Source organism: Calypte anna, chromosome 4A, assembly GCF_003957555.1.
Source record: "Calypte anna isolate BGI_N300 chromosome 4A, bCalAnn1_v1.p, whole genome shotgun sequence".
Classification (NCBI taxonomy): domain Eukaryota; kingdom Metazoa; phylum Chordata; class Aves; order Apodiformes; family Trochilidae; genus Calypte; species Calypte anna.
Window position 1 is genome coordinate 18758328 of NC_044248.1, and position 26259 is coordinate 18784586.

The window sequence follows — 26259 nt, forward strand, 5'->3', positions numbered from 1 at the left end:
CCTGTAGTTGCATTGGTGCAAGCTTTGCATGTAGAAAGGGTTGTTGGAACAGATTAAACAAGCATTAAGCCATGGAAAGGTTCATATTTGCAGCAGTGAATGAATACCAGAGGTTTGCACAGTACAGTACAGTACAACAACAACAACAATTTGTACAGTAACAAAGGTATGTTATCCAAGAAAGGATTGCTCTGAGACAATGCACTAGATAGGTAGAAGATGTAGAAGACTGTACCAGGCATGTACCTGCATCTTTGATGCTCCGATAGTTTTCAAAATCTGCCATGAGTGAACTACTAGATGCTTGGTTTGCTTCTATGTTGTACATAGTTTTAGAATTCTGTATTCAGGTGAATGGAATTTCACAACCACAATTTGCTTGACTAATAACTAAGAGCTTCACTGTTTCTATTTCATTTCTGTTTTTTTTTAAATTTCTGATTTAATTTGTTTTCCTCTTTGTAAGCATTTTCTTCCAAAGACTCCCCACCTCAGTCTGCATCTTTTCTACTCAAAAGACAAATATAATAGTAACACCTCAAATGAATACAAGCATGTATGTATTTCTAATTTTTGCCTTTAAATCTCCACTTGTGATAATACTTCCAGGCTGTCTTCATGCTTGTACTTTGGACAGCTGAAGACAAAAATTAAAATAACCCTGCCCTTAATACCTCAAAGCATCATAGCAAACTTCATTAGAATGAGCAGTTTAGGGGGTTAGGAGCATTTTAAATTTCTAATAGTGCAAAACATAGTGCTATCATCTACACATATTTCTCATTTTCTTCATTTTATTCTCAGCTGTTTTTTATTCATCAGTGGCTTCATTTAGGTATCTTCTGAATTCTTTAAATTGTGCCTACATGTTCCTAGAGCTTGTGGTGCTTGAGGACAGCAGATACCTCTGTTGTTGTTGTGGTAAGTCAGCACCTGATGCTTTTTCCAGTGCCTTTCTATTTGTTGTCTTAAATGAAATCCAAAGAAATATGATTTTAAAAAAACCAGACAACCAATTCTCCCTCACCCAAAACCCCCAAACCAAACAACAGCCCTAACAACAGATTAAAAAAAAAGTAGCAGGAGGTGTTTCAGCAGTTGCAGTCACATCCAGACTGAACTATGGGAGAAGAAAGATAGTTTGGATATTACATGTGGTGCTCCTAGCTTCTAAAGGATTCTTGGATCTAATTTCTTCCTCTTCTTGAAAAGATGCTACACTCTGCTTTGATGTGGGGTATGTGGATGGGACAGGGGAGGAAGGAATGGTATGATGGTATTAGGTTGCCCTCTTCTGTTGTTACTGATTGTTGCTGACTGTACAGCATCCAAAATTCCTAAAGAGGATTGCTCTATAACTCAGTCATTTTAAAAACTGTCTTGAGTAAAAGACACAAAAAAGAGGAGGCATAAACAAGCAGGTAAAAACATCACCTTTTACCAATATGCTAATGAAGAAGTCTGCGTGCACAGTCATATTGAAAGGTGATGTTTCCTCTTGCACAGGATAAAAATAAAATTTGTTCATAGGAGGCTTTTTGGTGAGGCAACATCAAGTTCTTCTCTGTGTTGCTTTTCTGTGTCTTTATAGAAAAGGCTATACTCCTTGTCAGAATTACTGGAATAAATCGACCTTTCACAGGGCTGCTTCATTACAGCAGAATTGGTCAGATTTAATTCTGGACTTTTGGACTGGGTATAATAAAGTGGTTCCTGTGAAAGGAGGAATTAGGCACTCGGAGAGCAAAAAATGCCATGGTGCAGAGCAAGAACAGCCATTTAATGAGAGGGAAAACAGATTTTTTTTTTTTTTTTTTTTTTTTTTTTTTTTTTTTTCAGCTCACTGGCTAGAGCCCCTTTCTACTTTGTCTGGGAGAACACCAGAGGTGAGGTGGTGATGAAATTAATAGATACCAGGTCACACACAGCATCTTCAGTCTGCTTTAAATTGATGTTTTATTCAATGACACAGCCTGATGAAGGGCATTGCTTGCACTGAGCAGTAGCAGTTCCTATCAACATCAATAACAGTCAAGAGCACTTGCTGCCTCTTGGGATCTGGCCCTCTCCATTTTATGAAGATTGGCTGTTCCAGTACTGACCACTGGACCATTTAAGAAGGTTACTCTAACTGCTGTTTTAAATAATTAATGTATGTAATGTGTGTGCATATATATTTTGTAGCAACAATTTTAATTTGGTTTTGTTTTTTTATTTTCTTATTTTTATTTTTGAATGTTTTAAAAGTTTTATTTACTTTAGAACAGTAACTGATGCTTGGTGCAATTTCTGAAAGGTAAAGAAACCATTGGTAGAAAGGAAGAAAGGATTGAGCTATTGGTATGAGCTGCCAGCCAGGGCATGTTTAGAAGAAATCAGGGAAGAAGGGAAGGGAGAACCACAGTAAGAGTAAGCTGCTCCAGCCTGTGAAGTCGGGCCTGATACTGTGAGTAATTATATTCATAATCTGATTCAAAATTCTTTCATTGACTTCCCTGGTCTTTGGATCAGAAATGCCTGTTTACCATGAGATTTTCCTTTCTTTGATCCAGAGGAAGATTTTGAGTAGATCAGTCAGTTTAATAGCAGAACAAATGTCTGACTGCAGTGTCCCTGGAGTGTTTCCATCATTTCCATCATCAAGAGTGATCCACTGGCATGCCCAACTCTCATTCTCTTTGCAGACTCTACCTGAGATTCACAAGGAAATAAAAGCCCTACGTGTCCTCAGATTCACCTTTGCCCTTCAGTTTCCATAAAGGCTTTACAGGAAATGTGAAGTGATTTAGCAAGAAGCCTTTTAAATATGAACAGAATTTGTAACTGAGAGATCTGTGAAATATTAAACAAACCAATAGTGTTTCTGAGCAGGTTATCCATGGGAGCCCTTTAATCTGCACTGGATTGTATCTCTGCAGTAACATTAGGTTCTGGTTTATCCAGAGCAGAGCAGCTTAAACGAGAACACACTGGAGACAGAGGAGCAAAGCCCATGTTTTAAGTGGATAAATGCTAAAAAGATTTTAGCATCTACATAAAGTTTCAACATTCTTACATTGAAGTTTGAAATAAAATGTCACGTGCAGTGATAGCCACTTGATGATAATAAATATGGAAAATTCAGGGATAATGACAAGGAAATGGATCATCAGCAAATGAAGCAGAAGTAGGGGAAAGTTGTGTCTTCCTGTGCTTGGGTCAGAATGTTTGTTCCCTAACAACAGGCTATTGGATACTTGTGTGAAAACATGGGATGGAAAGAGAGTCAAAAAAGGAGGAGATGATTGCACATTCCCAAACTTCTAATCTTGACTCACTGAACATCACTGGGGAAATGTGATTCTTGGTGAATGGTGCCTCTCTGAGACACCCATGGCTGTCTCCTCACATCCTGAGGAATGAATGGTGATGGTGTTCAGACACTGACGTGGACTGTGTTTGAGCTGCATCCTTTTCAAGGGGTATTTGGTAGGGTGGGCTTCTCTCAGCTGATAGTTCTCTGAAGGCCACATTGGTTACATAGAGCTGACACTGTGAAAATCATTGCTGCAGCCTCTAATATCTACAGCCCCATGTCCTTTCTTAAATACAAGAGGGTTAAAGAGAAAGGTAACATCATGAAGAAAACACCAGCATATGACCTGAGACTGTGTTTCAGCTCGTGTGATCTCTACAGTTCATAGGTACTGAAGCTGGCTGTTCCTGGATTGACTGTCTGTGTGCAGAGATAATGTCAAGTGACATCTTCCTGCCCAGGCCAAGGTCATTGCTGATAATGTCACATCAGTCTCCTGCATTTGTGTGCCAGATTCCCCCCTGAGCAAGGGCAAAGGTTTGAATGAGTAGGTTGGAAGAAATCAGAAATTAAGAGACAGAGAGCGGATGAGAAAGCAATAACCAGGAGTATTCCTAACTGTGCTGGTGAGTGTCACAATTAAGAAAAAAATATAAAATAATGTAGTTTAAAAAATATTAAGGGAAAGGAGCAAAAAATATGGAGATGAAATATAAGCCAAAATTTTTCTCAAACTGGCCAAGAATACAAGGGACCACAGGAAGTTTCTCAACTTTTTTTTTAAAGTGAGAGCTAAAAGCTCAACAAATAGATGTAGTTTCACTGAAGTCTAGACTAAAGACACTACACTGCCCAAGGGGGTTATGTGGATAATCAAAAACATTTTGTGGTTTCTGCTGTTCCCAGAGACCAAAAGGAGGGACAGAGGAATGGTAAATGAGCGAAACTGGAAAAAAAAACCCCAAAGACCTTTAGAAAAAGTTGACTTTCCCATATCCTGCTGGAGGCCAGCTGAAAGTAACCAAGTGTTATGAAAGACAGAATACAAACACAGGATCTACAGCTATGATCTAAAGTCCTTACTTTTCTTTTTAGAAACATAAATAGTCAGAAGAGTTTAATGGTCATTTAAGTGACTATGTTTAGTATTTGATTCAGTGCAGCTCTTTGAGTTTATTAAAATTGTATATGACAAATTGGAATGAGAACATGGAGACTAGCTGATTCTATAGCATAGTAGAATTAATGATTTTAATAAGAAAAATTAGAAGGAAAACCTAAATCTGTGTGGTTGGAATGCAGAAGCTTTTAGGAGGTCATTAGTCTGGGATTTTATGTAGACAAATTAACTTTTCAATCAGAGTGCCTTAAGCAGGCTTGGCTTATAAGTAACATTCAGGACATATTTATAAAGTGACTATTTAGCTCACGTTGTGTACTTTCTTTGCATTGCTTTCCTCAAGATCATCTTTATCAAACCCAGCATTCAGATCACTGGGATTTGGGTGTGAATGGCACTGCTGGAAGTGTCAAGTTTTATTCTCAGCTGCTTACTATGTGATAAAAAATTGCACAAAAGTTATTTCCAAACATCCATATGCCACATCCATATGCCAGAGGAGCAAGGCAGAGGAACATGGATTTTCTTAGTCTGAATCCTACAGTTTAGGTAATTTACTTTGGAAAACCCAGACAGAGGTGCTGGGGGAACAGACGTGCTGTCCCAAGGAAGAGAGGACAAAAGTCTCTTACTACCACAGACTCATATTTAGACATTTTGTCTACAAGAGAATCCTCTCTGTTTAATACTTCTCCAGCTGGGCCTTGTAAAGTGATTTCTCAGCAAGGCTTGTAAAGCACAACATTGCACCAATCACATGGATTAGTCACAAGCACATAGGGGTGATGGTACCTACATCAGTCTGTGGGAACCCTGCAGTCAGCTAAGCTTTGTTTGGCATTTGTCTTATATTGCAAAATCCCTTCACAGATGCTGAACATTAGGTGACTACTGAGACAAGAGTCTAAAGCATCTGCAAATCCTAATGACAAAGCAAAATAATCTTCAAATTCTTACCTTTGGTCAGACTAAATGATGCCATCTGATGAAGTTCCCTAAGGCCATTAGAAATAAAAAATTAGGAGAAAAAAAAATCTACTTTCCAGTTCTTAAATACTTACATATGTCATTAATAAGGATATCAGTAATTCCAGTTCAGTAGAAAGAACTCTGTAAGACCATCAGGTTTGGGAAGAAATTTATTAATTTGTATACATTTTTGCTTTAGGGGCTCCCAGAACTATGTGCTACTGATCTGCTCAGTGTGAAAAGGATGTACTGTGGTCTAATAAGAGACTCCTTCATTACCAAAGAACCTGTATGTATTTAAAATGAATCATTTTTGATTGTTCTGTCTGTGATCATACTCAATATTTGTATACACTGAAAAAGCTGAGATAAATTGCAGGAGATCTGTTAGTATTATTGTTATCTACAATCATGGTAATGTGTACTAATTTTATTTAAATACTGAAAATGTTCCATTCAGGAGAAAAAGAAAAAACAATTTTCCACTAGGTGTCAGTCAATCTATTTCTTTGACTAAAAAGGATCTGTCTGCAGAAGCGACTCGAGAGCAAAATGCAGATGCAAAGCTGCTCTAAAAATAGTAATTTTCTGTAAGTACTGACCAGACATTTCAAAAGGATGATGAATTTTGTATTTTAATTATATCTCCATTTTTTGGGTTTTTTTCCTAGACATTTTCCTTTTTAACAGCAATCAAAGAAACCCCCACTAACTCCAAGCCTGGTATAGCTGATCCCTGAAGCAGCAGCTCTGGGAAGGGGAAAAGCAGGGAGCAAGAGAAGGGGCAGGCTGGCCATGCTTGGTTATTTCCATTGGCTCTTTCTGTGGGAGGGTGCCCCAGATACCCCCTCTTGCAATGGAAAACAGAATCCACACTTCTCAAGAAAGTTCTGAAGCATGGAGTCTTAGAACTGCTACTGCATTAAAAAAAAAAAATAAAAATCAACCCAGCACCTTTCATAGTGTAGGGCACAGAAAGGTCATCAGGAAAGATCTTAGAGTGCAAGGAGAGAGCAGAAACACAAACAGGGAAATTATGTCAAAGGGAGGAGAGGAGAGACACAGAGAGAGGAGTGTGTCAACATGGGCTTGGAAAGGGTAGCCAGATGTGACTGTCCCTCGTTTCAGCCTCATCCCATGTCTCTGTCTGTAATGGTGGCTGAAGAACAGGGACTCCCTGCGGCAGCCTTGGACAGATTGGAGCTGCTGTGAGGAGAGCATCACCAGAAAGATCTGCAGGAGAGGAAAGAAAATTGGTGATGCAGAGCAAAATTTGGGCAAAGTAGCCTAGAAGATCCTACAGAAAGCACAAGAGGAAACACATACAGAGCATTTTCAGCCTGGTATCATAAAACTCGAAGAGTCCATCTTGTGTGCGAGTCTGTTCCAGAGAGAGTTTCTGGTAATGTTTCACATCTGCAGCTGCTCTGAACAGGTTGTATTCAGATGGGCTCCAGGTTCCTGCATTGCCTGCTGTGCCCAGGTGCATGCATTAGGATGTGTAAATGAAGACTGTTAAACACTGAGGCTCTGGGAAGCTCTTACTCTGAGAGCTGCAGGTCCTTCTTCACCCCAGCTGAGTGAAGGCTGGCAGGGTACCCATGGGAACAATGAACTGAGAAAGTCTGATCAAGGGCCATGATGGCTGAGGTGCCTGTCAAAAAAAAAGTGGCAGTTTTCTGAAAAGAATTCCATTTATACCCCACGTTCACCATGGAAAGGGTTAAAGACTAAGAGTGCTCCAGCAAGATGAAGCTCCCCTTGAAGGAAATGGTGAACAATGTTCATAAAGGTGACAGGGAGAGGGACTGGGCTTCCCAGGCTTCCTGAAAGCCTGTGTTTGGATCTTGCTGTGGCTGCTGGGCTGTGTGATCAGACAAAGCAGAGACCCAAAAGGAATCACCAGTGTGGTGCTTTATCATACAGCCTGGTTTTTCTACACTGGCATCAGTGTCAATCTTGTCTTCAGGACCCCTGGCTCAGCTCCTCAACAAGTTTTTTGCTTGCTACTGACAACTTTTTCTATAATCCACAGAGGTGCCTTACCCCTACCAAATCCAGGAGCCATGAGATCAATTCTTTCACATATTTTTCACTTCTGCTTTTCATTTATTGGTGTTTTATTTGCCAGGTTACTTTGTGTTCTGAGCTGCCTCTTTTCACCACCATGTAGCTCTCCCACTTACCTAGGTGTTAGGTTTCTCCCGGTGGCCATTACAGTGATGGAATTGTTATTAAAATAATCTGGAAGAGGAATATCTAAAACATATTTTAACAGAATCCATTCCCCAGTTTAAAATCAGGTTATGGTATTTGTTACTGCTCTACTGGTTTGGAAACCTGGCTATGTATGATGGAGAAAGAGCAGAATATTTCTGTAGGTCTGTTTGTGTACTTTTGCAAAGATGCACAGAATGGACAGACTCACCAGCAGCTACAAAAATCCTGCAGGCTTCCTGGTGTGCTTTTCTTCCCTCTGAAATACCCAGAGATGTATATATGTATGCATATGAAATACCCTTTTTACATAACCTAAGATAGAGTGAATCAGTTGTGCCAGAGGAGGGGAGATACAAGAAGACCAAACACCACTCTGTTCTTTCCTGTTAGTGGTGGGGCTGGCAGAGGGCTCCAGGGGCAGAATGACATGGTGGTCCAGGAGGTGCTGGAAGCAGCAGCAAGACTTTGCAGGAGGACCTGGGAGCCAGGAGATCAATGACTATGTGCTGTCCTTCAGCAACTGAACTGTCTAGTTGAAGATGTCCCTGCCCATGGAGCGTAGTTGGCACAGATGACCTCTAAATATCCCTTCCAACCCTATGATTCTCTTCTACGATTTTATGATTCCACCTCTGTTCAGCTCAAGTACCCTGCCTGTAAAATGAGAATAAAAGCAGTTCCTGTCTTCACAGAGTGCTTTCAACCCCTAGCACCAACAGCCTTCAAATATGACTTTGGAGAGTTGATACAGGATGTTAAATTTGTCTCCTTTTGCCCGTGGTACTACAGTAAATAGTGAATTTCCCCACTGGATCAGACACAGGAAGACTCTTCTCAGAAACATGCTGATTTGGAAGGTGTTTTTTTCTTTGTATGCCAAGGTACTGTTTTTAACAGCACACCTGTGCTAGCAATTTTTAAAGACCTTTATCTAGCAAGGACTGTGCTTTTGAGGTCACCAGGAACTGACTTCCCTCATCCTTTGACTAAGATGTCAGTCTGTGAATAGCTCAGTTGCAAGCTGATAGGAGGTTGTTTTTCCTGGCAAGGTAAATGCAGAAGGTTTGGGACAAGAATGTCACATATGCCTTAGGGGAGACTCTTCTATATGAGCTGGAAGCAGTTCAGTTCAGCATTACCTTTCCCTCTGCCCCTCGGTTATTTAGTTATTTAAATTGGTTATTTATTATTATTTTAGTTATATATATATATATATATACCTCTTCATCAAATCTTATACTCTCCATTTAGTCTGATGTGTTTCAAATCAAGCCCATCCATATTTTTCAGCCCAAGGGTTTTTAGAGCTTATTCCCACAGGGGTATTGGCTTGTGGCAGTGCAGAGCTGGAGGAAAGATTTGACACTCTCAGCCAGGAGTGCCCATGGGGGGCCTTGACCTATAAAAAACCTGGAGGAACCAAAGCCAAACAAAATTAACTGCTTCTATTAAAACTGCAATGCTACTCAAGAGTCTTATGTCTTCAGTTCTGGAATAGGTGCTGCTATTAAGCTGTGCTCTCTTCCTGTCATTTGCAAACATCCATGATCTCCACCTCCAGCTCAACTGTGTTTTCCTTCCAGCTGACAGAAACCTTGGCTGTGAAGTATGGGAATAAAACTTGGGAACTGCTGCAGTGAAGTTTTGTTTTGCTCTTGAAATTTTTACCTCTGCAAAATCATTCCAGAAAAATGTTATTATTGATGATGTTTTAGTTATTTACTATTTCTATGACACGTACTTTAGAAATTTAAGAACCCTCCTTTGTTTTTCTGTGTGTATCCAGCTTGTTCCCAAGAAACAGCGTGGCTGCATACTTATTTGGGATGGAGGCATGAGGGAAGTGCTGGCTCCCAGGGCCTCTCCCTGGCTTAACAGATGGGAGCTTCGGCTTTTCCATGTGCATCTGTGGAGCTATGTAAGTAAAACTGTTTCCTATAGAGGTCTGCAGGGCAACCACTTTCTCCTGCCGTGCTGCTGAAATGGAAATGCTTGTTGGCTGTATTCCTTCGAGGCTGCTGCTGTCCTTGCACAGTGCAGCTTTCTGATAGCTGACTTTCTATGAGCTTCTGAAATGCTGAGCAGCTGAAAACCCATCATATGCCTCTCACTGTAGGGAATATTGGCTGCTGGGCATAATTACTGATCCTTAATTACTGTGACTGTACAGTAATGATCTGCCTAGAGCCATAATCAGATATAAAAAGGCTCTGAAATAAATCTATAGACCAAGTTCTATATATATGTAAAGCCCCAACAATTGTGGAGGCATGCCAGCACAAGTTATTAATGCCACCATATTTTTATCATGTGAATATGACTGTGTAGTTAGTGATGGTTGGGGTTTCTGGACATGGCACTGCAGCTACACAAACAAAAAGTTATTTCAGCCAGCTGGTTGCATTCGAGGGTGAATTTCATACTTGCAATTCTGTGGTGAAAGGAACTCACTATACTTGAGGAGAAGGAGAAAGAAGCGGCTTTTCTCAGACTTTTTTTGGAACAACTGCACTGATTTGGAGACTGTAATTCCCTGAGGAAACTGTGTCTTGGCTATAAATACCCTCTGAGCTAGCTCAGTGGGTTTATCTGGATTGGGATCAAATTATAGGTGTTGCATTTGACTCTAACAGAGGACATATTTCTTATTCTCTATGGAGCAGTGATAAGGAAAAATGATCAAGGGAGGATCTGAGATACCTTTTAATGAACAACTTCCTCCATTGCTATTCTGTAGGCCTGGATGAGCATCTAATTTGAGAAAAGCTGCTTCACAGCTATGTCTTATGAAATGTGACAGCCAAGGAGATGACTGAAAGCCAAATTATTTTTATTAGGCCCCTAAATGCCCTGTTGAGCAGGGGCTGACTCCTCAGAGGATGAGTGTTCATGTGTGATTCACAGACACCTGGGCTTGTGGTATCAGCCGAAAGCAGCTCCAAAGAGAGCTGTGCTGTTGTAGTTTGGTGTCTCTCCTGACTAAAAGTGACTGGGTGCAACATTTCTACCATCAGCAATATGCTACGAGGCAGATGTCTTCTCTGAAAACACCAGACCTAGACACAAGCTACAATGGCTGCTTTGCCAAGCTGAAAAAACAGTGTCCTTGGTCATCTGATTGCCAAAGGGAGCCTCAGCTCATCAGAGGATGATCTGTGATACAGGGGCACACCAAGAGCTCAAGGTTCCTTCCTCTTAGACAAAAATAGTCAAATATGTTGGAAAAGAAAAATACCTTTTTATAATCCTGAGCTTGTGGTTCCTCATTTAGTAACTTCATCTCTGTGCTTAAAAATAACTAGCAAGGCTATCTTTTCTGAGCAGGTTCTCCTCTTGTCCCAGCCAGGGAAACTTCTGGACAATTGCTCCTCTTGGATAAACTTGTGCATTTTAGGATTAAGGCTGGTTGTTCAGGACTTGAGCTCTCCAAGAGGGTGATGACAGACCCCTTACCTCCAAGCACTGCTAAACATGATGCAATCTATAAGCAAAATAGGCCACCTAGCTTGAGCTGTATGTGTCTGCCTGGGAAAAGTTTTGTATCAGATCAGGGTGGGCAAAGGGAGAAGGAAATGAGGTAAGGACTGTGCCTGATCTGGCTGCAGTGCTGGCTCTGGTGGGATGGAGCAACCATCACAAGCAGACAAAACACACACATGGAGAACTGGTGAAAAAAGAGAAGCTTTCAGGCTCTGACAGCAGGTCTGCAGAACAGAAAAGGAAATACAGAAAGCAGGAGGGCTGTGAGAGCAGCAAGTGGTTTCAGAAGCTATTGCTGCTGCTCAGCCTGGGCTGCCTGCTTCTAAGAAGTTCTACAGAGAGCAACCAGAATGCCTTACCTGCCATTGGGAAGCACTTGGTGGATATTTAGTGCTTTTGCAAAATGATTTGTGCATCTTTAAGTCACATACATTATGCTTGATTTGCATAATTTAGGGGTAAAGAAAGAAAAGAGTATTTTACTTTAGTGTAGTAAAACCTAGGGTGCAGCACCCTAGGAAACATTTCCTTACAAAGGATGTCCTGTAGACTGTTCTCTACTTCATGGTTGAAATGAGTGCAAATACTATATATATTTTTTTTATCCTAGTTAATGACTCCTTGGAGCATGACAATGGGTATAAAACATTAACCTTGTTTGTTTAAAAATATTAATACAATTTTTTGTCTAATAGTACAAATCTGGGCACACTGATAACAAAATTTTCCAGGGTCTTATCTCTTCAAGGAGATAGCTAAATGTGATGCCATTCATCACAGTGATGGGCAGTTCCTCAGGCACAAATATGCACATATCACAGCCTGTGCATGATGACAGCCAGATCCAGCTCTGTTTTCTGTCTGCTTTTCTGCGTGGCATTATTGACAAAGAGCTATGAGCAAGGGCAAAGCAATGCTAGTGACAAATCCTTTGCAAATGTTTAGGTTGTTCCCTTATGCAGCCTTCTGGCAAATTTTAATCAAAGTCTAGAAATCTGTGTTAGCCCCAGAGCATGAGTGCAGAGTGCAAATAGGACTGTCCAGCATTTTATTCGAAATTGAGTTTCCCTTCTTTTGGTCAGGTTATAGCTGATGGCTGGGCAAAAGGGGCCCTGAGGTCTGGTGCACTGAGGAGAGCCCTGGTGAAGAGAGGGCACTTGGAGCCCAAGGGGTTGGTGCTTGTATTGGGTCACTTTCCTGCAGCAGATCTTTGTCAGCCAGTGCTCACTTCAGACTCAGTAACTTCTCAAAGGTAAATGTCCATCTGTGTTTCAGCAAGATCTCTGATCGTAGAAATGTGGAAATACTTTTAAAAATCATTCTCAAAATCTTACTGTAATTTTTTTCCCCCCTCAGTTTATCTAAGCATTCTTTAAACTATATTTATCAGCTCTGATACTTCAAATCCTGTTACTGTGGTTTAGCACACAACATTGAGGTTGTTTTTCTGATATTCTAATTGCATCTTTGTAGCTCCCAAGTCCTTTATGCTTTATCTCCCCATCACAAAATGGGGTTAATATCACATCTGTTTCATCTCTCGTCTATCAAAAATAATTGAATTTTAAAATCCTTCAGAGTAGTGTAGTGCATAAGCAAACAGCAGCTCAAAGGAAAACTCTGGTATTTTTGTTTCAGTTTCTTTCAAAACTTGTACTTTCAATCTATGATTGAAGCACAAAAATCCCATTTTTTCCCCCCTTTAGTTCTGGAGATGTCTAGGAAGGGAAACTGAGGCACAGAGGGCACAAGGTCCATGTGTGAAACCTGACTGAGGGACAGGCTTAAGTCATGCAAAGAGCCTGGGCTGGGTTCCCATTTATGCCAAAGATTTTGGATTATTTATTTGTGTCTGAGGCAGGGGAGAGGGAAAAGTGAGGGTAGAGATCCCAGTCCTGCACAACCTGGAAAATACTGTTGCCCCAGCTTCTACTTCTGGGAAAAATTCCTGTAAGAATTAGGCAGAAGACAAGGGCAGAACAGAGGGAGCTTGTTTGTTTAGACACACAATGTTTGCCTTTATTTCCCTCTATCTTTTCTAAGGGCCATGACAGCACTTCCTTCCTAGTTCATTCGTGTGGCTGCCTGAAAGGGATATGTCTAAAGAGGGGTCAGAGGGACTGCAGGGCAGTTTGCTTGTTTGTTAAACAATATGGGAAGAAAACAGAGGCCATGAAGAATACTTCCCTCCCCTCTGTGCCCCGGGGAACATTCTTTATAAAATTTGGCAGCAGCTCTTTCATCAGAAACCAGCAAACCATTGCATGGAGCGGCCGGCCCTCGAAACTGTTTTAGCAATTTACCAAGAGAGGAAGAGGAGGCACAGGAAACAAGCTTAAAAAAAAAATAGAAAATCCCTAAATCAGTAATACAGAGTGTTTAAACAGTGCAAAATACACAGTAGTTTTCAAGGAATTGGAAAAGAAAAGCATGTTGAGCTTGCTTTTCTGCAGGGTGCATTACAAACAGGAGCACAAAAGTATCCTGTCACATCCCAGATCATGCTGCTGATCCATTTACATAAACACTCTCTCTCTCTCTGACAGTGACCAGTACAAGACTGTTCAGAAAACAACTTCCTGGAGGCTCATGTGAAAATTATATCCAGAGGTAAGCCCAAGTGGCCAGTACAGAAATTGAAGCATGAGAAAAATAACAGTAACTTCTGTAAGTATATTTGTCCCCAACTCTGCAAAATTCCAGTGCATTCCAAATGTGAGTGATATACTAAAAAATAATTACTCCTGTAAAGAGCTGATGGTACCAGAAGGTTGCTTAGGTTTTTATCAAATACAGGCCTAATAGTTTGTTAGCCATGCCTGGCCTGCTAAAACCTCTGTGCCTCTCAAGTTCATCACTGCTCTTGATGGGTCATTCATTTCCTCATCGATCTTGACTTATCCAGTAGGATGCTTGGGGCATAGCCTTCCCTCCTTCCCCAGTCCAATAACTGTGGTGAACTGAACCCAGTTCAATAACTATTCTGTCTGATCTTGTTTGCATCTAGTGCCACAAGGTCCTTATTATACACTATTTTTATGCATGAGCAGCTAGAAAACGTCTATTTTTCTACTTGCTCAGGTTCATTCTTAAAAGGACTCCAAATACAATTTAATGTGTTTTCAGAATCCTCCAAAATCGAATCAGGGAGACTGCAGACCAAGAGTTAGTGCTGCTGAGTGCACCATTACAGTCCTGGAGCTAATGAGTGGTTACGACCCCTTCTAAATGTGGTTTATTTCCACTTTAGCTGAAGACTTGTGGTGTGTTATAAGGAATATATATTTCTATGCTTCATGTACCATGTAAGAAGCATGAGACAGAGACTGGATTTCCTTGGGGAAAGAGAATCACTCCTAGCTCTCACCACTTAAGAATGAGCATCTGATTTTGTCTGCTTCTCCCCTCAAATGGGAGTTGGATGCTCCACCATTGCTGAGGGTTTACAGGAGACACCTCCAGAATTTGCAATTTCAGTAACTTGTACGTGCTTCTCCCAGTCCTAGATAATGGAGCAGTCTGTATATAGAGGGAGGGCAGGTGCTGTTTTCCAGACATGTTACCTTAATGGACTCTCTTTCTTTGTAACAAAGTCTCGCAAGGCTTTCAAAACTTATTCTCTATGCATTTAAAAAAAAATAATTATCTGCTGGTGAATGAAATTGTTCATGGCTAGTAAAGTTTTACCATTTTCTTGCTTTTACTTGCAGGCAGGTCACTGAAGTGGGTTATCTGGATTTGGAGTATTGTTTGTATTATTATTACTGGATACTTTATTACTTGTTCTATGCTTTAAAATCCCTAATTGATGTATGATGTAGGTGACAAAGGTGACAAAGGCTTCAATAGAAATTTTTATCCCGTGGGCAGCAGTACTAAGGACTGAACGTTTTAGAAATGTTAAGGATAAAGACTGCAAAAAGCAAACAAACAAAAAAAGCGTGCTCATAGTTCAGTGAAAAATCCCATGTGTGCACTTCAGACATTCTATTGTGCTGCTGTGGTGCTGGCAGTTATTTAGAGAAAGGAAAAGAATACAGACTCCTGACTATGATTAAGTTGAAACAGTATTTTTTGTATTTTTACATTCATCTTCAAATGTCCAAATTGACTGCTTAAAATATGCTCTATCATACAACTTTCCTCAGTGGTAAAAAAGTGCCCTATAGGAACTTTGCTAACCATATCATCAGAATTTCTATGAAGTTGAATTAGAGCCCAGCAGATCGTATGTTAGACCAGCTCACAGCAATGCCTTCACTGAAATTTACTTTCTTTTAACTGTTTTTTGAAAAAAAAGGAGAATTCTTACCAGATGACCTGTTTGTCTTTGACACATATTTTTAACTACTGTGCCACTAAACATGTTGTAAGTGTTTGGCCAACTGGGTCCTCTTCTTCTTTTTATAAGAAACCTTCTTCCATTACCCACACCTTGCACACCATCTTTGAACATGGATCTACTCCTGCTACGAGCTGGCTTGTTTAAAAAAACAATTCTCTAAAATGACAATTCAGTGCTTTCATTGAAACAACCTTTTCTTGAAATTCCCATTTCATTTGCTAACAGCAATGACTTCTTTAATGAATGAGGCACAAGCCCCCATATGCTTTTAGCAGTCTTATCATATAATAGCAAAATATTATTTTCACTCTCTGGAACACTTACATGACTGCACTGGCACTTCTAGCACTCTGCCTTTTGAATATTTGATTTTTTTTAATGGTAATACCAAGAACAGAGAACTCTGTTCCAAAGGGTTTTTTCCATTTTTAGTGGTAGAAAGCCTTAAGATGTTTGTGTGGGTCAGGAGCAACTGCAATGTTCAGACCCAGCACATCACCCCCTTATGACTTGACCTCGTGAAGTGACAAGTGCAAGACCTGTACCTGGAGAAGCACACACAGCACACTTGTTCTAGGGATTTTAGTTTTCTCTGTCTAGTAACAAATAAAGAAAAATTGAGCCAATGGAATAATGGATTTGATTCCTGCTGTGATAGGGAAATTTGTTTATCAGTTATAGGTCTGTTTTTTGAGTAAATTTTAGAAATTCAAAAGATTCTCCCAGTTGTCTGGTAACCTCCCCATGCTGATCTTCATGTTCTTGGCTAACAGAAGGGAGGCACTGTTTTCCTTTAAATGAATGTCCACTTTTATAAAACCTAAGCAAGCTGCATGCCACAACCTCCAATGTGATTCTTAGAGAAAGACATGCTTGTTCTCTATTCCCACAAGTGATTTACTTAATTGTAGCTTTATTCTTGACACCGTATTGTCTCTCACTTTGCAAGGCAGTGCGGACACAGATGAAAAATGATGGTCTTTGAATCCTGTAATCACGTCAATTAAGAGAGGGCTTTTTTTTTTTTTAAGGTCTTCATGATGCTTTACAGAAACTAGTGCAGGGATAATTCCAGGGTTTGAGTCTGTGCAGTTTTAAATGTCTTGCACTCTTGCTGCTTCCCAGGGAGATATTATCCCACAGCCTCAAAGACCTCTTGCTTTGTGGAAAATGCCTTTACATTTCCTTCTGCCTCAAATTTTCCATTAACAAATTTTTATCCCAACTTGTACACCCACTCAGTCTGAACTATTCTGTGTTTTTATGACCTTCCCATGCTAGACATTTACTACATCCCTTTTGTCTAGTGGCCAGATTATGTGTTGAATCTCTCTGTATAAATGTCCCCCTTCAGTGCTCCAGTATCTTTTGATGGAATTTTTTCTTCTTTGAATTCTTTCCCATCCTTCACTGCTCTTTCCTGTCCCTGGACTCAGCTTGGAAGTCTTCTTGTAAAGATTTCTTGTGAGCAGTCTGGACACCTCAGGGAATATAGGAAAATATAGTAGCATGGTGCAGAGGGAAAGTGAAAGTGAAGACGCCTCAGGTGCCTGTGCACAAGAAGCATGAATGCAAAAATTGCACATTAGCATCAGTAATAAGAACACCATTTTCACCTCTGGTGCTATGCTTGTCATCATTTTAGACACTGATTCCTTTCCTTGCTGGAGAAATAGAACAGCTCTAGGTTGACAGATGAGGAATACCAGAAAGTAATTCTTCAGAAATGTTTAGTATTTCCTCCTATAACAGATGCAGTCAGTGGCTGTATTGACAAGTTATGGTACAACGTAGGCAAAGGAATTAGCATTTTGTCTTTGTAAAGTTAACGCTTTGCTCCATTAAAACAGTATCTTGATTTCATTCCTTATTATTTTAGGACACTGCTTCCAGCACTTAGAAGAGCTGTGTATACTTACTTTTCAGATGTCTCAAGTGGAAATTAGCTACCTTTTATTAGGTAGCTCAAGTCATGGATACTGTCTTCATACCAACTTTCTCTTGACACAGAAAACTGGATTTATATCAGGTCCTGCACTTTTCAAGAACTGTAGAAGTGCTTGTTCACATTGGGTCAGCCTGGCTTTCCCAGTCTGCCTGTGTGTGCTAGTGACACTGCCTTCTGGCCTTTAGGATGAAGGCCACTGATTACTTACAGCTTCAGAAATATCTAATTGTGGATTGCACTTCTTGAGGAATGACAGTAAAAACATGACTTTTTCCACCTGAATTTGTTAGAAGGCAGCACTGATATTCAGCATAATTGGAGCACACAGCAGGCTGGACCAGTGCTGCACTGGGAATGCTATCTACAGCAAGCCACACCAGCACCTGGCCAGAATTGAGAGGGTGCAGCCTGTGCTCCTCTGTGATAACCACTGCCTAAAACAAAAGTGTCCAAGCAAGAGCCACTGTTGCTGTAAGTGACACCAGACAAGAAACACAGACATGGAAACTTGAATTCTGTTGTCCAACTACAACATGGACACCTGCAACTGAGGGTGCCAAAACAAACATTCAGGAGCTTGAGGCAATTCAGAATTGTCAAAATTAACTCATGTTTTAGGAATGTTTAGGAAAATGCTGAATTGAAAATAACCTAAATGCACTTGAAATAAGATGCAGAGTAAGTTTTTGAAGTCTCTGAGCAAAATAACAGTGCCTTATCAGAAAGTTTCCCTAAGAGACTTCAGTGTATAAGAACCAGTACTGTGACAGGAAGAGGTTGGCTTTTGCCAGACTGGGAAGCAGCATCCCCCATTGCTCCCTGGGGAACATACTGGGAAGTGATAGTGATCAGGACTTTGGGATGCTCAGGCAGAGAAAGAACACAATGACACTGGTAACTGAACAGCAGCAGCACTCCTTGCACATACTCTGGCCTCTCAAATCAAAATCCTCTTTCAGATGCCCAAATTATATTTCTGTTGGCTAAGACTCTAAAAACTTTTAAAAGTTGAAGTAACAGCTGTCTTTGGCTTAATTTTTCACCTTAGTCAGTTGTTTGTATATCCTCCTGGCCTCCTCTTTGGCTTCATTTCACTGCTGCATGAGCTTTAGCTTTTTCCAATTACTTTCACACTTTCATTTTTAAAAGTGACTCTGACTCCACAGCTCATCACGTTCTCGTTCTCCCCACAGAAAACAAGGTGAATAGTGGTGAATTGTTTTTCAGCATTGCATACAGCTGACTATCAAGCAGGAGTCTGCTTTGCTCCCTGTTAAATTCAACAATAACTTTCTGCAAAAATAAAGGTTTATTTTTGAATGCCTTAAGTTGTTGACTGGGAAGTATTTCTGTCCAGCTGTCTGCCCTCACGAATACTGGTCTTAAAACAATCTAAAAATTGCTTTGGTATTTCTGTTTGACAATACTAAAACTATTGGCCTGGGAGAGGGCAGGGGTGGCCACGCAGTTGGTAATAGTCTGTAAAAGGACAGGTGGTAAGAAAAATGCCTCCTCCTCTGGACACCAAAGCAGAAGAATATAGAATAAAATAAAAACATTATGCTTCTCCAATTTTAAACATTTAATAGTGCACTTATTGAGTATATTCTGTACAGACATCTATAGCACGTTAAACATTTTCCTTTCTCTCATGTAGATCATAGTCATGTAAAGCACATTTACAATAGAAAACATACTTGAGGTACAAAAACCCAAAAAAGATTATCTGAGGTATAAATACAGGTATATTTTAAATAATCTTTATCATGCTTTATCTATGTTGGACAGTACACTGTGGGCAAGTATACATGTTTACAATAGAATGGTATGTACAACATACAATTTTACAAATTCAAAAGTGTTTGATGTAGAAGAATATACAAGGTTTTCCTACTCATGAGGAACATTGTTACTGGAAGTACTACATTATTTGCCATAATAAAAAAAAAAATCTTCATTAAAAAGCTTAAAATAATACTGACAATGGTAACAAAGTCTCAGTCAAAATTCCATCTTGCAACTCATTCATACCCTAGCCACAAAATACATTTATCACTTAATACTGCACCTCAAAAGCAGATCTTTACCTTTACAGTAAAACCTACGGGAAGACACCTATCCAGAGGACCTCAAGACTTCCTAGAGTTCATGCAAGTTGATTCTTAAAGAGAAGGGAATATCCCAAAGGGTTTAAAACCCAACAAAACCCAAGAGAAAACCCCACCCTCCACTCTGCCCCCAAGTACAACCCTCCAGATTGCTCACATCCAGGTTCTGTTCATATTAACGTGCAGCTTTTAGCAAAACAGGCAAAGAAGGGAGAGGAAGGGAGAGAGCTCGTGCAACTCTTCCTCACCCCACCTGCTGTTGCAGGAGTCTTGCCACCTCCCAGCACAACTCCAGTGTTGACTTTTTCCTCTTGAGCCAATAGAATACAGTAAAATATATAAAAGCACTTGTAGTTAACACGGATAGGAATAAAAACAACAATATTTTTTTGGCAAATTAACAACTGACATTACCAGCTCTCTTCACTGTTGCATAGGAATTTCATTTCTAAGCTGCTGCGTGGCTCAAAAGTTTATTTACTTACAATGGCTATAAAATTACTAATCACTTCTAAAAGATCATCTGGATAAGGAGTGGACAGTAATCAGAGCCAGCCTCTTGTAACATCTGCTTAGGGTTTTCAATGCAGAGGAAAATGCAGAACTGGTTCATAGGAAGGATGGCTACTCCTGGTCCACAGGGAAATCCCATTCTAGGCTGAACCGTACCCAGCGTACTGAAATCCATTCTGGCTGCCTATCAGTGTACCAGACACATTTCAAGTTCATCTTCTACTAGTCTTTCAACCATTAACACACTCATTCACACTTCAGTCTCTGTGCAAACCTTTCTCTGCTTATCTCAGTGAGAACACATTGAAGAGTACCAACTATTCCAGTGGATACACCAGTCCCTCAACGCACTACAAATAAAATGATATGGGTATGTACATAAAGCTAAGTATTTCACATGGGAATGATGAGCCTTCACCATATTTCATAATATATTTTGCATTTAAAGAATTTTGCTTCTCAGAAGCAATTCAAACCATCAAATAGTACAATTATTTTTCTTTTTTTTCCTTACTTTTTTTTTTGCACAGTCATCCTATATATTCCAGTCGAGGCCTACACTATAGACCTTAAACAGACAGGAAGCAGCTTTAAAGTGTATGGTATGGCCACAGTCCTATAATAATGCTCACAGTCAAGTTCTCATGCTGTCATTCCTTCATGACATGACTTGCAGATGGCACACTAGTCCCATCTGCAATGGATGAGCCTTAGTTTTGGGTAATGTCTACATTGCTGAGGTGTGGAGCGCATGGCTGTTCCTCTTCAGTAGTCACCTGGATTTTACTTCCTTGTTCTCAAGACTCTGATGGCAGAAAGAGTCTCGTATCTTTACGACTTCAGACGCACACAAGTGTCCAAAAGACTTGGTGTACCAGTCTGGCATGTGGCCCCTAATGCATGGAGAAAAAGTAATGATGAAGTTGGTACCAGTAACTCTGCATGCATTTCCTTAGTCAGAATCAGGTCTGTAGCTGGTTGAATGCCTGGCTATGAAATTCCCATATCACTGCTTACTGACCTCAGCTCTACATTACAGATATACAGACTTGTCAAAAATAAGTTTGCTGCAGTGAGGAAAATTTGTTAGAAGTTTTGTGACAATTTGGTCCTTGTTACTCACTTAATATTAAAATAAACACGTCCTTGCATCCAAATACATCTATCAGAGGAAGGAGTGGGACTATATACCAATAGCTATGGTGCAGCACATGCTGGAGGCTGCTAATGCAGCAAACTGCACCTCTTCTTAGATGTGCACTGAAGTCAATTTTCTCTGTCATCTCAGAGACCTGTGTGCATGCCTTTGAGAAGAACATACTACTGGCCAAGCTAAAGCCTGTTGAACCAACTCCATTTTGTGCTGACTACATGGAAAGCATACACAAAACATTATTGCCATGAAAGGACAAAGTGAAAATTCATACCTTAAATCAATTCTGCACATGTAGGTAAGCTTAGATTTTCCTGACCCGCAGGGCTCAATCAGATACCTAGAGAGGAGCACATTGACTCTAACGCCTGCCACTGGAGCACGGTCGTGGTCCACTGAGGTTGCCAGAAGCACACAAGCTCCTTTGGGGAAGTTTGTCCTCCACGTTCTAAGGAAAAAGGAGGAGAAAAAGTCTTACCTTTGACAAAAAATAATTCAAACATCTAGTAAGATTTCAAATCATAGACAAGCAGGTACTGACCTATAGAACTTACATTCTATAGAAATTGTAGGCAAAGTTGCCAGAGGTGTAAGATTTATATGTTTATACACTATTGTGTAGAAAAGTCTTACCTTAAGACAACAAAATCCCTGGCTGGGTGAGGTGCCATGCTGTTCTGCACATACTGGTATATATCTGTCTGGCTATCCAAAGGTTCAATTACTTTTGAATCTATAAGATCTTCATCCCAAAGATGCTGCTCTTTAAGCAAACGATTGAGAACATCCTCTGGTGCAGCTGGGATTTCAATGGTGGCTTTCCATAACCGTAGTGGGGGACCTTCACATGCCTGTGGGTAAATCAGCATAGAGTCCTCAGTTTTACTCTTCCTTATGCTTTCTTTTCCTTTGCATTTTAGTGTCTTCTAAATACAGCAAATTAAATACACCCACCATATGTTAGGATATACTGTACTAAGCTTGTTGTAAACTCAGACTGTTTTTTAACAGTAAAATGCATCTGCACCCTGACTTCCAGATTATTTTTAAATTACAGTTTTCTTTTCCAGTATTAAGGCTACAGAAAAATATCCCAATTTTCCAGTTTTATTTTTAAGTATCTTAACACTCACTGAAACACTTCTACCTGTGCTAGTTCTGAGCTGTGGAAGAATAAAGCTAAAAAGCTTCTTTCCTGCTACCTGCACAGTGACAGTGTTTGGAAGCTTCACTGAGTCTGTCAAGGTTTTGCACATGTAAATGCAATCCAGCCAACATTCTTGGGCTGGATAAACACAAATCAGTGCATGTTAACTGACTACTGCTGAAAGACATGCTGCCTTTTGATGTGTGCAACTATGTCAAAAGATTTTATTTTTTCTTAAATCTATCTGCAAACTAAAGAACCTTCTGCACAGAACCTTCTGCAATACCCTATGTGAAAAGCCTGTTTATATTGGAGAATATGAGCTAAAAACCAGAGCTGTGGTGTGAGTGACAGGGTACACACCTTCTTGTAGGCCAGGTCTGCTTGCTCTGAAGTGGAGCAGCTGACCCAGCCTTTAAACTTCTCCTTCATCTCTTTGAGCAAGTCGTCCACACAGTCCTGGAGGTAGCAGTGGTAGTCAGAGGGTTCTGTGGTGCCGTTGCCGCCCCGGAGCTCCTCCAGGCTGAGGGGACGCAGGTCCTGCTCTGTGTAGGAGTTCCGGCCCCTGCTCATTTCTTCTGGTATCTGAGGGGTGAAAAAGGTGAAATTACTCTCTTGCAGCTCTCTCCCCACATCACAGAGTTAGTCTAGCAGCTTGACAGCCATAGACAGATGGGCTCACTAGTTTTTTAAGTGGTGGGATGTGTATGTGTCAAGTCAAACATGCAATGCGAAGAAATGACAAAATTGACTTTGTGACTTTGATTTAACTTTAATTAGTCTTTCATTTATGGGGCATCTTATTTTTTTCTGTGGAGTATCCCTCTTTGCTACACAGCTCAGATTCATTCCAAGAGCAGTTTATCCTGCAGACTGAACAAAGGAGGGCTCAGTTGTGAGCAGCAAGAAAAGAGGCGATTCTTCAATTTTAGGGTCTGAAATGATTAAATGAGAGAAGAAAACCAGAACTCAAAACTTGCCTGCTTCTCCGTCCTAGATCCTAGCAGGAGCCCACTTTTGTTACTACAGAGCCTTCAAGCTAGAATCTGACAGTGTCATATTCCAGGTAACTTTTGGCCTACTCTTGGTAACTCTTGGGAATTTAAGTATAAAACAAGCACTGACATTCCTGGAAGTAGCTTCCCACTTTGTAATTAAAGTTGAAGTTCACAGATCTTCATGGGCACACACTAAAAACTTGAAAACATATTTAAATGCAGCTTGGATATAACAAAAATGTCCCAAACCCTACAACTGCTTAATGGCATTTGAGTACCAGCACCAGCAAAACAAATCTCTTTTCTTCTACTACTTCTAATTCCCACATGGACCCAAATCAAGGTGCAAAGTTTTTCAGAAAGCTGTTTATCATGTATTAAACGATATGAAAATAAAGAGACATTCCTAGCATTCCATTATCCATCATATCTAAGCCAACATTCCATCCATCAATTTTGCAGATAGGTATTTTACCTGAAAGAGCTTCTTGCACTCAGCAATCATATGAGCTAGCCCTTGGGTTGCAGCCAGATTTTCATTTAGGTCTTTCTGATCAGGTTTTCCCAGGCTTGGTTTTCTTTGCATCACCCTTCAGAGGGACAAAGAGCACACACAAATCCAGTTATTTAATGCAGAGCAACAGAGATGCTTGGTAAGAGAACAGTAGGGTTCCCAAACTTGCTGGTGATCTAAACCAGTGTTTCCTGGAACCAAATGTGCCATGGTGCTAGCAACTTCTCTTGGTACTCTTGCTGAACTTCTATTTGGGATCCCCCCTGTTTCTTCCTTCCTATGAGCTTGCTTATTTTTTAACAAATCTCTAACAAAAGGTAGAATCCCATAACAGCTCTACACCCAGTGTCCTCTGAGTTGATCACAACTGGTAGGGTCTATGCTAGCCCATGCCCATTGCACACTGCTGCCAGCTGTGGTGTGGAACCAGCAGCTTTGAGCCCTGCTCCCCAGAGACGTACCTTGGGGAAGAATTCTCTCTTTTGAGAGTGTTTAGGTGGAAGAGTGAAGGTGCTAAGCAGACAGCCAGGTTTGTTGGTGTCATCTGGTTTTCCTTCACTGCAGCTGTGACATCACTCAGGAAATAGAGAAGGATCTGGAGGACCTCCCTGTTCTCATCGGGTAAAAGCATAATTGCAGCCTTGATAGCCTGGAGACGTTGATCCTTTGGCACATCTGCATAATATTAGTAATTCTCTCATCAGCCCACTGATTTTCCACACACGCAGCATGAATACATCCCAAAGCAAACTCCAGCTTCAAATATTTGACTTGAGTTTGAAGTGATTTCCTTCAGGATGCATACCATTCATAGGAAACATGAAGGAATTTTTATTTTAACCCACTAGTTTAACTGTGCTCAGCTATTTCCTGCCTCACAAGAAATGCAACCAAGAAGAAATTATGCCCAGGCCAGAGTTAATTTTAGATTTAATTTCAACAGCTACATGCTCCCACAGATGCACTAAAATGACAGAAGCCTGGAGTCAGGCAGTGAACAAGCAAACAGTCCAGCCAATTCAGAAATTCTCTGGCTTTCAAAGAAATTCAAAACATGAATGCATTTCAGAATAGGTAAATTAATTATATAAATTGGTTAGCAAAATGTTTCAACAATGATGTCATAAAATATCCAGAAAGTGTTTTACCAAACACAGAGGGTTGCTTTATTGAGCAGATCACACGAAGTCATGCAGTGGAAAAAGAAAGTCAACGCTGTGAAGCCCCATACCATTAAACAGCTCCTTGGTTACTAACAACAAACAGCCACTGGAAAAATTTGATGTGTGTCTTTATATAAGGCCCTCTCCTCCAAACTTGAAGAGAACAAAAAATGAAATAATCCAGACCAGATCTGCTTCTTATAAAGGGATTTCCAATAAGCCATCCCTGAAGACAACATCAGAGCCTGAGTCCTGGAGCATTTATATCATCATTAGCACCACACCACCCTCACTGCACGTCTCACAATACACATGGTGCTAACCAGATATTTAAATGGTATTTGCTTTGGGCTTCAGCAGCTTTGTTAAGACTAGAAACTGAGTTTGGGAAGCAATTCTAAGCAAAAATACACTGTTTTTCACAGCCTCCCCCAATCAGTTCAAAGCACAGTTAAGCCACGCACAGATAATTCCTGAGTGCAGCCTGGTGCATAACTCTAAAGCAAAGGGAAATTTTGTTCTTTGCAGAAGGGAAGCAAAATTTACAGCTGCTTTTAAGCTCTTTGCTTTACACAGAGATACTTCCTGACCACCTCTGGGGATTCCTCAGACCTACCGCCTGCAAAAGGAAAGGAACACATACTTCTGCAATGCTCTGTCAAACTTTTTCTGGCACGAAACCCACGAAGAGTTGTTTAATGTGCACAGAAGTGGAGAATCTTATTAATTTTGTCCATAAACCTTTCTGGGAATCCAAACAAACACACACAGAAAAAATCTGTGCAATGAAATAATGGTAAGTATGTTTTATTTTAACCAGTAACCTCCACCTAAGGAGCTCTGAAATTCCCAGAACTTTTTTGTAACCATCATCTTAAGGAAGGAAAAAAATACAGCAATGACCCAAAGGAGAGAGCTGGGGTGCTGGTAGGGAGAGAAACCACAGAAACAGCAAGGTGCCCATAGCATACTAGTTGGTTTGGAGCCCACAAATATTTCACATAGCTTTGGAGTTCTCGTCACCAAACATTAATTAATCTTTGGCCATTTTATAAGGTGAGAATACTCCCAATGAAACAATAGTGAAGAAAGCTTTTGAAAGACATTGTGCTGTTTGGAAAAATCCAGCACAAAATTACCATCTATACAGAACTCAGCTTCTCTAGCTCACAAAGGAGAATGCCTCCCTTCCTGGACTTCAGCCTGCCATCTCAGAAAGATTAATTCTTTCTCTTCATTTACACTGATAATATGGTACCTATCAGAAAAGTAGCTACAAGTCAGTA

The 26259-nt window shown here is 40.4% G+C and overlaps 1 protein-coding gene across 1 annotated transcript in view; it reads right to left on the minus strand.

Moving 5' to 3' along the window:
- Window positions 1-18946: 18946 nt before the first annotated feature.
- Window positions 18947-26259, minus strand: part of DLC1 (DLC1 Rho GTPase activating protein) — a 38049-nt gene continuing 30736 nt past the window's right edge. Inside the window, exons 9-14 of the mRNA XM_030449786.1 lie at window positions 24272-24485; window positions 23772-23886; window positions 22662-22883; window positions 21785-22002; window positions 21426-21599; window positions 18947-20891 (exon numbers count right to left, since the gene is read on the minus strand). Of these exons, the coding sequence (XP_030305646.1) occupies window positions 20771-20891; window positions 21426-21599; window positions 21785-22002; window positions 22662-22883; window positions 23772-23886; window positions 24272-24485 (1064 nt within the window). The 3' untranslated portion in view covers window positions 18947-20770. The remainder of the gene's footprint in view (window positions 20892-21425; window positions 21600-21784; window positions 22003-22661; window positions 22884-23771; window positions 23887-24271; window positions 24486-26259) is intronic.